The sequence below is a fragment of the Haliotis rubra genome, unplaced genomic scaffold, assembly GCF_003918875.1.
Source record: "Haliotis rubra isolate DU_JTF1 unplaced genomic scaffold, ASM391887v1 Scf83, whole genome shotgun sequence".
NCBI classification, from domain to species: domain Eukaryota; kingdom Metazoa; phylum Mollusca; class Gastropoda; order Lepetellida; family Haliotidae; genus Haliotis; species Haliotis rubra.
The window spans coordinates 1468616-1482538 of NW_025767557.1; the positions used below are offsets into that span (position 1 = coordinate 1468616).

Below are 13923 nucleotides of genomic sequence, written 5' to 3' on the forward strand. Positions count from 1 at the left end.
CAAGTTCTTGTCATTATTCCACTCTACATAATATTTCTGTTACATATGTGCCACAATCGTTATAATGAAAATGAAATCTGTTTTTTCATACATGTACATGTTCATACAAACTGAGAATGTGTGTCCTTTCAGAGTGAGTGAGTTTAGTTTTATGCCATTTTTAGCAATATTCCAGCAATATCAAGGCGGGTGACACCATAAATGGGCTTCACACAATGTACTCATGTGGGAAATCGAACCCAGGTCTTCAGCGTGACGAGTGAATGCTTTAAGCGAATGCTACCCCACCGCCCTGTGTCCTTTCAAAAGCAAATATATTTTTGTGCTTTTTTCATCAAACTGAGTTCATTTTACTATGTGTCAAACACTATTATAACATTCTTCGAAACAAAAAAGTGTTTAAACAAATCATATTATGTTTTATATACTGCAATACATTATTGTATATTGTGGTTTTTATATGTATTTTAGTGTTTACAGATATTCCCAAATCAAAAGGAATGGCTTGTACACATTTTAGCCCAGTCCTTTTAAAGGCTGTATGTAATGTATGGCAAAAGAGAAAATTAAAAATGTCTGTCTGTCATATAATTTGATCTCAGTAGAGTGGATTTTGAAAGGCATGTTCTAAACATACCTGATAAGTTCAGGGCCAAATAATTTTCTTTGAATTTCAATTCCAATGAACACATTCCCCTCATAAATAATGAGTAAGTGAGTGAGTTTAGTTTTACGTTGCTTTTAGCAATATTCCAGCAATATCCCTGCAGGGGACACCAGAAATAGGGTTCACATTCTGTACCCATGTTGGGAATCGAACCCAGACCTCCGGCTTGATGAGCGAACACCATAACCACTAGGCTACCCCACCGCTTCATAAACAATAAAACTAAGAAGGTGTTATTTCAAATGGTTTTATTTCAGGTGGGTGTTCACAGAATATAAACCTCAAGTATTGACACCTAGAACATTTTCATCATCAGTCACAGCTGACTTACTCTGTTCAAATGCTCATAGGTAACGTGTACAACAGCTTGAAAGTTACATTTTTATTAAAAAACCAAACTACTTTAAGTCAAACAGGGAGACAAATGTCTGACACAAATCCTTACAATAAAACCTGTGGAGGTTCAATAAACAATATATACAAAACAAATAGTAGTTAGAGATCATAAATACTTGTGAGGATAATTTTTGGAGTGAAGATTAGGAACACAATTATAAAAAAATATCCCCCAAATGTTCACGATCCCAAACTTTTTCGTTAAGTTTTATTAAACAATATGCACATCACGTTTTGTTTCAATGTATTTGGGGTCAAATGTTAATTTTAAAGCACCAATTAATATGCATTCACTCTTTATGAGATTAAACTATCAATCACCATTTGTATGCTCTATCACTATGTAAACTGTATCACCCAGGGGTTAATCCATCTTAGTAGAATTATGTACACATGTATTTAATTTCAAAAATGTTTTTTTTAATGCAAGGACAGATATAAAATGTCATTTTGATGTTCCTGACAACTCACTGCTGTTAAATTTTTTTTTAAATCCATGTTGACCAGCAGTTTTTGACACATAAAATGTTAGATCATTATTGACGATGTCCACACCATGTTTCCTATTCTTGTATAATAAATATGAATAAAATGGGGAAAAATTTGATAAAGACCTTTTACACATCTTCTCATTATGAAACATGATACTATGTAGAGAAATAAATACTGCCCAAAGTGGCTGTAATTATAAGTCAGTTATAGAAGCTGCTTGGTTAACACTCATTACCATAACTTCCTACCGGGTACCCACTTAATGAAATTAATGCCTAAATTATACACACACATAGTCAGCCCCCTCCCATCCTTTTTAAAAGTCTTCATTTTTAACAATGGTATGTGTATAATTAGCATTTAATGAAATTACTCAACAAAGTATGTTTACACTCATCAAAATAGATGGCATATGATGAGAGGACATATATACATGCATATATGTAATATTACATGATGGAATGGGTTTCACACATTGTAACAATAGTAGTATGTAATTAAGGCACTAAGTTCAACATTAACCATGCTGAAACATTGAGAATGACACCCTCCATACTCAGTCAATATGTTGAGACAGCTAAATCATATGGGATAAATTCATAGATGTGAAGAAAACACACACACCAAAACTTTGGAAGAATGGAAATGAAAAAAATATAAACATCAGTTTAATTAGTAAAATGGGCTGTGCTTGAACTGTTTATATTTTGAAGGCATTTCTTTATGTACATAACAATGTATATCTTTTTGCCTACAGAGTTTCTAGCAAGTAAAGCAAGCAAGCTTGGTAGATGGTAAATGATGAATAAGTGCTACTTGACTTGGTAAATGATGAATAAGTGCTACTTGACTTGATAAATGATAAATAAGTGCTACTTGACTTGGTAAATGATAAATAAGTGCTACTTGACTTGGTAAATGATAAATAAGTGCTACTTGACTTGGTAAATGATGAATAAGTGCTACTTGACTTGGTAAATGATGAATAAGTGCTACTTGACTTGGTAAATGATGAATAAGTGCTACTTGACTTGGTAAATGATGAATAAGTGCTACTTGACTTGGTAAATGATAAATAAGTGCTACTTGACTTGGTAAATGATGAATAAGTGCTACTTGACTTGGTAAATGATGAATAAGTGCTACTTGACTTGGTAAATGATGAATAAGTGCTACCTGACTTGGTAAATGATAAATAAGTGCTACTTGACTTGGTAAATGATAAATAAGTGCTACTTGACTTGGTAAATGATAAATAAGTGCTACTTGACTTGGTAAATGATGAACAAGTGCTACTTGACTTGGTAAATGCAGACTGCAGACTGTTATACAAACTTTATCCCCACAAAACTCATCTTCCAGAGCCAAGAGTGTCCATTAAACTGTACCAAATTCTTTTATCCTAAAACAGGACATGCTAAAGAGACCATTACTGCACATATCCTTAATCTGATCAGAGAACATTTCTATGAAATCCTTAAAACATCAGTCTGTCTTAATTGGCTCAGCTCAGCAAAGACAAATATTTTCCAAATCTTAAAGTTTTCAATGAACTCATTCAAGTACCAAGTCCTTCACGTAATATGTACACAAATTTTATTGCATTCTAGCATATTTCAGTGACTGAGACGTAATGCTATTTTTAGATGACCCATGCTGAGCATTTCATCATACTGTGATATGCAGTGATACTGCATAGTCCAGGGTCCTCTTATTATTAAGGCAAAATTAAGCAGTACAAAGTTTATTTACTGTGATAGTCTGTGTCAAACCTTTTCCTTACCTCACTGACATCAGTTTCAGTGCCAGTTGCCATCTTTGTGAAGCCATTCAAAATACCGCCATATAACTGGAATATTGCTGAGTGCGGTGTTAAAGTACAAACCAAACAAAGCAACCATTCAAAATAAGATTATTCTGATTTAATATTGTGTTTTCATGGAATCGGGCACAACTCTTGCTTTACATTGGGTGGTGCCATGATGAACCCAACAAAAGTCTTGAAAGAAAAACGTTAAGTCTTTTATGAAATATTAGTGGACACCTTTGCCTCAGGAGATGCATAGGACAGACAGACTATATACACAATGAACAGAAACAAAACAATAAAAATGGTCAACAGCAAATCATTTCATTTAATAAATCTTACTCAATAAAATGTTCTTGTTAAATCAAACATGTCTAAATCTCAGATCTGTGCTATATACACAAATATCAGCCATTCAGTTATTGCTACACAGCAAAACTGATTAGAAAAACACAAGTTAACAAATATATACCTACAAAAACAAAAATGTACAATTTGCTGTCACAAAAGAATTCTTTTACCAGCAAAACAGTAAAAATTGACCAAAGGAGATCCATCCTTACAACATCATACTTTGTAACAACATGATCTCAGCAGTAAACCTTTTTTTTCCCATGAGTATATCCAGGGGTTCAAATTTTTGTTAAAAAGCCACTTGCCACAGGGCAAGTGACTTTAAGAAAGTAACTTGTCCTGACTAATTTTCCACTTGCCCTGATTTTATGACATAATTATGATGATGTAATTATGAAAGAAGAAATCAACATGGTATTTGATGTTAATGTTTACTGGACTATTTATTGTAAAGTGATAAATATAACAGATAACTCTACTTTATTATCATTGCAAAATTTAATAGCTACGTTTTGAGCAGATATGAAATTAAATCAAAGTTTATTTGCAGTTTGAAACCATAAGTGGAAATTATCTAGTAGCCCACGGACAAGTAAGATACCATTATCTGATTGCCCGAAATGAAAACTGACTTGTCCCGGGCATCGGGCGATGGGATTTTTGAACCCCTGATATCTATTCTGGCCAAGTGTCAAACTTTCATGTAGTTGCATGTTAGTTTATTAACTTGTCAATACAAGTTTTAGCTTAAACACTTTTTTCATTTCATGAAAATATGCTTCTCTGCATGAAAATAACGTAACATTTTTCAGTATTGTCATTTTTAGTGGACATCACCCATTCCACATTCACAAAACAATAACACACAAATAAACTAATCTTTAACTATAATAAAACTATAAACAATCTAAATTCCAAATATAGAATACCATTTGCATTTATTCTTTCATAGTCGATATGTATAAAGGATAGAATTGAACTTCGTACAAAGGATTTACAACCACAATATAACAAAATAATTCAAAATACTGACACAAATGTGTAACTAGCATTCTGTTAGATTTTATGTTGGGATGAATAGTTAACATGGAAAGAAATATCATAAAACCCAAACTTAACACCATCAATATTTACAGAAGACTAGAACGGCTGACTAGTGAGGATGACTAGTAGGGCAGACTAGAACGACTGACTATTGAGGATGACTAGTAGGGCAGACTAGAACGGCTGACTAGTGAGGATGACTAGTAGGGCAGACTAGAACGGCTGACTAGTGAGGATGACTAGTAGGGCAGACTAGAACGGCTGACTAGTAAGGATGACTAGTAGGGCAGACTAGAACGGCTGACTAGTGAGGATGACTAGTAGGGCAGACTAGAACGGCTGACTAGTAAGGATGACTAGTAGGGCTGTATAAAATGGCTGACTTGTCCCTTTCCGTAACCTGAAAGAAGAGCGCAAAAGCGCATAGAGAAAGAAATAGTCTAGTTGCCGAACTATTTTCAAGGGCATGTAACTCTAGTTTACTTGGAAAACAAACATGCTATCCACGCCAAGGAAATTACCTCAAAGTGTATGTTTACCATTGTTAAATACTTTCCTACTCCATGTTAATATATCCTGGTTATAATAATTCAGGAAACCAGGAGGACAATACAGTGTTTGGCGGGTATTGCGGGTGACTGGGAGCTACGGCAACAGTGTTCTGGGGGTAGGGCGTTTGACTGGAAGCCACATCCCTGGAGTGACAGGGTTTTGGGGGTGGGGCGACAGTGTTCTGGGGGTGGGGCGACAGGGGTGTTGGGTGACAGTGTCCTGGGGCTGGGGCGACAGTGCTCTATGGGCGGGGTGTATGAGAGGGAGCCACATCCTACTGACTCCCTCAATGAACAGGTAACACATCCCACATAGGTTCTTCTGGAAGCCTGGTTATGTTGTCTAGCCTCCTCTAAAGCTTGGAACAGTGTAATTCTATATATTATCCTGGAATTTCATGTGGTTTTCGACTTGTTATCTTCTTTCGGTCTGTCTTTCTAATCATAGTACTCCGATCGGTTCCGACACAAACATACTGCAAATATTATGCCCAGTATCTGAAGAAAAGAAAATAACATTTTCATCATTTTAACAGTTAGTCAAAGAATGATTCGTCACTCACCTGTCACTAAATGTTATATTGTGACACATGTGAGAGTTTAGATTTGGTACTGGTATTCACAAAGTTTCTTAAGACTCTCTTAAACCTTTCCTTTGAAGAATTCTTCAATCCTCAAATAAAGTTTCTCAAACAACCAAATGAAAGTAGTATGGTATTTCTTAAGTCACATTCACTTAGCTTCTAAGTGCATAGCACTTTTCTTGAGTTCAAGGTACCTGATGAGCTCACTTGATTTTTTTAAAATTCTTTCTTAAAGAATCCAATATGACGGCCATAGCTTATCTTAAAATCAACACTGGTCTTTTGTTGACAGTTATAGGCTAGGGGAATTCCAAACATCAGTCAACAGGGGTTCAGAATATATTTAGTCCAAACTGTATATCAAAATATACAATGGGTCATCAGTTTATTCGACTATGAAAAATCATTTATATTATACCAATATGCCTTGAATAAAGCTTACATTCATGTGAGTTGATTATTCAGTTTTTCCTTAGCTATAATGATTAAGAAAGTCGAAGTCAATATTGTACAAAATTCCTTGACTCTCAGTTCTCTTACTCAGATAATTGTTAAACTATCAATGGGTGAAGAGTTACTTCCCTTCCCTGTCTGCCCCTCCAACACAGGAATGAGGGTAGACTAAGGCTTAGTCTCTGAATATATATAATTTTGATAGTAACAAACAAGCCCATTTATATTGAAAAGGAGCCCTAGGGAGACCAGAGATTCAGAACCTGAGGAAATCTAGACTTGCTTTATTTAGGGCTTTAGCACTGCAGAGAGGGCTTGGCAGTAGGGAAATGAATGTGGTTCAGGGACTGTGAGACAGACTAGAATGAGGGCTACAGTACTTTTGATTTAAGCATTTCTAACCAATCCATTGTATCATTGTACTGATGAATTTTGTGGAACATTCACACCTTGCATTCCAAGTATAGGTGACAATTACCTGTATCAATGCAATTCCAACGCCAACACATATCAAAATGATGCTTTGACTGCCAATCCAATCTCTGATAGCTGGAAAACAGCCCTGAAACAAACAAATTACCATGTGACTCAGTATACACTGAGTGAGTGAGTGAGTTTAGTTTTATGCTGAAATCATCAATATTCCAGCTTTATGGCGGCGGTCTGTAAATAATCGAATCTGGACCAGACAACCCAGTGATCAACAGCATGAGCATCGATCTGCGCAACTGGGAATCGATGACATGTGTCAACCAAGTCAGCGAGCCTGACCACCCGATCCCATTAGTCGCCTCTTATGACAAGCATGGGTTACTGAAGATCAATATTCTAACCCAGACCTTCACAGGTTACTGAAGATCAATATTCTTACCCGATCTTCACAGGTCCAGTATACACTGTATAAGTGACTCAGGATGCTTCAGAAAGAATCGTCACGATATGGCTGAGATATTGCCGATGTGACGTTATATATTAACTCACTCACTCAGAAAGAAGATTGTGCATCCCCATTTTTCATCATAACATTAGCATATTTAAAACTTTATACAGATATATTTTGAGAAAGATAACACATCTACTGAACTAAATATTTCCTGTAGGGAGAACAGATATATCAGTGAGCCAGGGTGCTTCAGAAAGTATTGTGAATTATATTATATATTTTATATTGAGATGAAAACAGTACATCTACTACACTAAATTCTTCGGGAATTGTTTGCGCTATCACAAAGAGCACCATGCTTTTAAAAGAAGCTGATCTGACCTTGTACCATATCATGAATAATCCATTAAAATCAACCCATAACGGCAGAACATCTTCCTAGCGACATTAAAAGTAATTACAAGTCTAACCATCATGTTATCACTCACTTATAACAATATTTGAAACAGGTTTCATAGCTTCTCTAAAACTTCATTGATCTAACTATTTCCTTTACATACATGTATTTTCTTTTAAAAGCTCTAGGTGAATGGACTGTCAGCTAAGTTTGTAGAGTGACCATGATTTGAATTGTCAACTTTGTTTGTCAATTTAAGCCGCAGTTAGCAATATTCCAGCTGTATAACTGTGGTCTGCAAATATCAAGCTTGGCCCTTGTCTGTCACCCAGAGAGTGGACAGTCCAGTGCTGGACATCATAATCTATGATCGACACAACTGGGAAATGATAATTCGTCAACCAAGTCAGTGAGTCTGACCACCCATCATTGTTAGTCATCTGGTATGACAAGCATGGAATTTTTCAAGATCAATTCTAGCCCAGTACTTCTCAGGTCACTTTGTTGCTGATTAGATTGATTAAGACTTTGGAAGCTTGAGTGGTGAATAGGTTCACTTTGGAAGCTTCAGTGGTGAATAGGTTCACTTTGGAAGCTTGAGTGGTGAATAGGTTCACTTTGGAAGCTTCCAGTGGTGAATAGGTTCACTTTGGAAGCTGGCTCAGTGGCACTTTGAATTCCAGTGGTGAATAGGAAGTTCACACTCACTTGGAAGCTTCAGTGGTGAACAGGTTCACTTTGGAAGCTTCAGTGGTGAATAGGTTCACTTTGGAAGCTTCAGTGGCAAATAGGTTCACTTTGGAAGCTTCAGTGGCGAATAGGTTCACTTTGGAAGCTTCAGTGGTGAATAAGTTCACTTTGGAAGCTTCAGTGGGTGAATAAGTTCACTTTGGAAGCTTCAGTGGTGAATAGGTTCACTTTGGAAGCTTCCAGTGGTGAATTCTTTGGAAGCTTCGGTGGTGAATAGGTTCACTTTGGAAGCTTCACTTTTTGGAAGCTTCAGTGGTGAATAGGTTCACTTTGGAAGCTTCCAGTGGTGAATAGGTTCACTTTGGAAGCTTTAGTGGTGAATAGGTTCACTTTGGAAGCTTCAGTGGTGAATAAGTTCACTTTGGAAGCTTGAGTGGTGAATAGGTTCACTTTGGAAGCTTCAGTGGTGAATAGGTTCACTTTGGAAGCTTCAGTGGTGAATAGGTTCACTTTGGAAGCTTCAGTGGTGAATAGGTTCACTTTGGAAGCTTCAGTGGTGAATAGGTTCACTTTGGAAGCTTCAGTGGTGAATAGGTTCACTTTGGAAACTTCAGTGGCGAATAGGTTCACCAAATTTATCACAATGGCATGGTGGTGTAGTTATATTATAAGGGTAGATGATGACAACTCTCAATCAAACGCACCCGTTGCTGCAGCTGAGTCCTGTCCTCTGGTTGGATGGGGCTGCCAGGCTCCGCCTCCTCCCGACAAATAGTCACGTTAGCTGGCTTGTGAGACTTGACATCTTGACCCTTTCCACGACAGCATGTGTCGGGCACATACCGCTGAAGGAAATAACATTGGTAATTACAGATTTGTCACAAAGTCACACCAAAACAGAGTTTAAAGAACCTTCCAGTCTGACACTCCAGTCTGACACTCCAGATCGGGCTGTTTACACTATGAACTGTTCAATCATGCACGTCTAATTATCTCGTTCACATTTTTAGGATATTTAGGATGAACATGAACATATATCATCAGTGGCTTACCAATTATGACTCAATATTGAAATGTTGCAGAAAGCTTACAAAATTATTTTTAAATATTCTTATCTGCTGTGATTTTTACTCAATGACATATCGTTAGGAACTGTGTATGAATACATGTGAGCGAAGCGTCCCATTTATCATATAGTCCACCAGGTGGAAGCATTGTCAGATGTAGGATAAATATATTTGGCATAAATTGACAAAAAGAAGAACCTTTGGTGGCATCTGATTCAACACCCATTCGCTGTTCCTGTAGTCTGTGTAGTTGTCAGCCCCGCAGCAGTTGAACTGAAACACCGAGCACAACATCAGCTCATAAACATGCCCTCATGTGTCTCGCTGGGGGCTTGAGTTTTGGTATTGATGACTTGCATTGCCTGCATTACTTCAGATAGTCTGTCTCACAGTCCCTGAACCACATTATTTTCCCTACTGCCAAGCCCTCTCTGCAGTGCTAAAGCCCTAAATAAAGCAAGTCTAGATTCCCTCAGGTTCAGGTTCTGAATCTCTGGTCTCTCTAGGGCTCCTTTTCAATTTAAATGTGCTTGTTTGCTACCATTAGCAAATTAAAATTAATATATTATATATATTCAGAGACTAAGCATTAGTCTATACTGCAGATAACATGTCACCAAATATCAAATGATGCAAGAAATGTAACAAATGTTAATATTTGAATTACACTTTCTCAGAAAGTACAGATTCTCATACTTGTTTTTGGGAGGGCAGTGGGTGGGTGGGGGGCAGTGGGGGTGGGGAGAGTTCCACCTGGGATTCAAACCCACACTTTCAAAATGAGGCACCTAATCGCCAGATCACAAAGTCAATGATCTAACCCACACAGCCACTTAGGCTTAAAAAATGGAAGTCAGACAACTGGTAGTCTAGATCACCATGTACTTCATGCGTTCCCCTCAGACAGTTTTCTTTGCATATTCAGAACATTTTACCCACTTGAGTCAGTCTATTTGCTTTATTTTAACCATTGACAAAAACAAACATAATCCTGAAAAAACAAATGGCTTTTTAGATGACTTATTATTTGCATCTGTTTGTGTGCTGGTCAAGTGTGTAATATGCTGGAAATATGCACCACAATACATAGGTCTAACTGACAATAAACAAGTTGTAGTGACATTTTCTGCATTACTGACTATTTTTTGTAGATTTAGTAATAAACATATCAAATCATGTATCATATTGCATAAACACACAACACTGATATACCATGTTTCCTCTAATAAGTGTTGAGTCTGTAATAAGCGTCGGGCACCTAATAAGCACCGGGTACGGTTTTAATAAATGTATTCTCCCTTGATCCAAAAATATATTTATTAAGGTATGGTCCCTTTAGTCATAACTTCCAGTTCTCCACATGGCACAGTTTCATGGATAGTATGTAATCGTTGAAGCTGCAATTTACAATTAACACCAGGTGTTGGAAAAATAAGCGCCCAGGTGTTTATTAGTGGAAATATGGTACGCATTGTTGTATCAACGATAAGCAAGATGTAGTGCTATTTTGTACATTATTCACTGAAGTAAACTTCATGAATGTGTGATTCGTACAAAAACTTATTTTGACCTGGAAACAAATATCTGTATGTAAGTAGTCAGATTGCTGTTTCACGACTAGATTTGTCTCCCCCTGTTTAACACACTTTGATATGTAAGAAGTCAGTGGTCGAGTTGTCTGCCCCTGGGTAACACTCGCATCAACAAATTAGTGTATCAGAATTTTGTATATATCTGTAGGGAGTTGTCTGCCCCTGTGCAACACTCACCTCAATCTGTAGGAAGTCAATGGTAGAGTTGCCTGCCCCTGTGTAGTTCTTAACCGTGTCTATCAGCACCCCCCTGACCTTCACTTTCCAACTGAAATATGTGAAACATGACATGTGAATCAAGTAAAACTTCATAATATATAAGGCTGGTGGGGTAGCCTAGTGGTTAAAGTGATTGCTTGTCATGCTGAGGACGAGGTTCGATTCCCCACATGAGTACAATGTTTGAAGCCCATTTCTGGTGTCCTCTGCTGTGATGTTGCTGGAATATTGCTAAAGGTGGCGTAAACCACACTCACTCACTCACTCATGAGTGCATGAAGTGTGAATGACCTCGACTTTCCAATTGTAATATGTGAAACAGGACATGTGAAACTTGAGAAGAGGTAAAGCATCACAACATATGACTGACTGACTGAGTTTAGTTTTACGCCGCTTTTAGCAATATTCCAGCAATATCACGGCGGGGGACACCAGAAATGGGCTTAACACATTGTGCCCATGTGGGGAATCGAACCCGGGTCTTCGGCGTGACGAGCCAACGCTTTAACCACTAGGCTACCCCACCGCCCCACACAACATATGAGTGCATGAAGTGTGAATGTAGTTATACAGAACCTTTAACACGGGTAAAACCTTAAAAATTACCTCACTTACAATGGCGACATGCAGATGTGTGTATTGCTGCTTGTATTAGTTCTGACTTACACCAGTATTACTGTGCTTGTGCAATGAGTGAGTGAGTGAGTGAGTTTGAGAGCATGTGGGCAATCGAACCCAGGTCTTCGGCGTGACGAGCGAACGCTTTAACCACTAGGCTACCCCACCGCCCCTTATGCACTGAGATACCATGCCCCAGTGTAACATGGGTACCTGACTCAGACAATATGTACCGACTACAGACGACCAGTCTGCGTTTTCCCTTAATGCCAAACACCTGGCAAGGAGAGAAAGGTCTTTCCGAGGATTGAGCAACCAGTACCTGCTTGACAACGGTACAAGAATCTGTATGGAAACGTAACACTCAAGAAATAAAAAAAAGTTGGATTCCATTAAGTTTGTCTATAGTGAATAGTCTTTCACTCTCCGAGAAGATGCACTCTCAACCATGTCATGCTGCAGATCACGACATTATGAATACCATGGCTTGTGAAACATCAGACGCGTAGCAAGTCAATTTTTACGTGTAAGCCTGATAGGTTGCAAAGCTATATATTCAGATAGTATTGAGGGCTTTGCCCAACCTTTATAGCAACAATCATGTGTAAGCCCGTTTGTTGTTTTTTTTATAAAGGTAGCTACAACCCTGAACATGTAAAACATTATCCATGTTGCACAGAATTAATTATTTATCTCAAAATAGAAACCAAAATTTCACAAATGAATTTTACCTGATGAATCAGTTACTGATCTGGGGTAATGCCAGATTTGTATTACTGCAGGAATGGCATTCATTACATTCCTGGGGTGACGGACTAGCCCAGTGGTTAAGGTGTTTAATATTTAATAAGCTGTTTGGAAGGATGTCAGATCCTGTGATTTGTTATAAACATAAGCCATATGTATACATGTAATCATGTTTGTTAGGCATCATAGTTACGGGTAATATATTCAGTTTGGTTGAAGTATAGTGCAGGGAATATTCTTATGACAAAAATCCAAGATGGCTGCCACAACTGATGAATATGTTTGTCACAGAAATGTGCACGACAGAGTCTATACTCACATATCCCTTCTCCACCGCGACGTAGATGCCGGCTCCGAGCTCACCACACATCACTACCGCCATACAGCCGATGTACTGCAACAAGAACGTCCATGTTACCAGGATGTAGGTTTGGGGAAGAATCAGTGGAATATAGTTAACAGTCAGGTGAAACAGAGGTGTATGAGTGAGTGAGTGAGTGAGTGAGTGAGTGAGTAGGGAGTTACTCCTCTTGAAATACAACATCCACTGACACCCTGTAACAGTGTCCCCCTTTGTATTGCAACTATCACCTGTATTAAAACTATACTATTCAAAGACCGCCTCCATGGTGTAGTGGTTAGAGCGTCTGCCCAGAGAGTGGAGGGTCAAGGGTTTGATCCCCGGCCGTGTCATACCAAAAGACGTTAAACCATGGTACTTGTTGGTCTCTGACTGGCTCTCGGCATTAATGGGTACAACAAGGACTGGTTGGCTCGGAGTCAGTATAATGTGTCTGAGAGGGGTATTCATGCTTCACTGCAGCATGGTATCTCAGTGGGCTAGCACTATACAAGCAGCTTAAGTCTGGACTAGTACAAGCAGCCAAACACACATGTGCATGCACGTCATCATGTGAGCGAAAGATTCTTGATTGCGACGTTAAACCCCATTTCACCTCACCTCACCTATACTATTCAAAAGAAAATAAAGAACACCCCTCTTTCATGACAAAATTGTGTGTTCTTAACTTCTCTTGAGTAATATGTCACCTCACTATAGGAGGAGAGGCTGAAAGTGATATGTAAATGGACAGGCACAGTGCTGAAAAGCCAAGTCACAGAACTGAAATAGCAGATCCTAGCACAGATAAGGGACTGAACTCTGCACTAACAAGCTCATGTGGTTACCCATGCATTGGGCACAACAGAAAGCCTGCTCTGTGCTTTTGTTTGTTGTTAAAGGCCACACTCAACAATATTCCAGCTATACAGTGACCACCCAATCCACTTGCAACTTGGATCCAATCTACAAAGCAATCTAAGGGATACAGTCATCGTAACTCCCACACTCTAACAGACACT

At 38.2% G+C, this 13923-nt stretch overlaps 1 protein-coding gene across 1 annotated transcript in view; it reads right to left on the bottom strand.

The window, feature by feature from the left end:
* Window positions 1-4381: 4381 nt before the first annotated feature.
* Window positions 4382-13923, bottom strand: part of LOC124262295 (tetraspanin-8-like) — a 66490-nt gene continuing 56948 nt past the window's right edge. The window contains exons 5-10 of the mRNA XM_046696783.1: window positions 12863-12955; window positions 11155-11232; window positions 9584-9658; window positions 9023-9163; window positions 6827-6910; window positions 4382-5809 (exon numbers count right to left, since the gene is read on the bottom strand). Coding sequence (XP_046552739.1) covers window positions 5750-5809; window positions 6827-6910; window positions 9023-9163; window positions 9584-9658; window positions 11155-11232; window positions 12863-12955 — 531 coding nt within the window. The 3' untranslated portion in view covers window positions 4382-5749. The remainder of the gene's footprint in view (window positions 5810-6826; window positions 6911-9022; window positions 9164-9583; window positions 9659-11154; window positions 11233-12862; window positions 12956-13923) is intronic.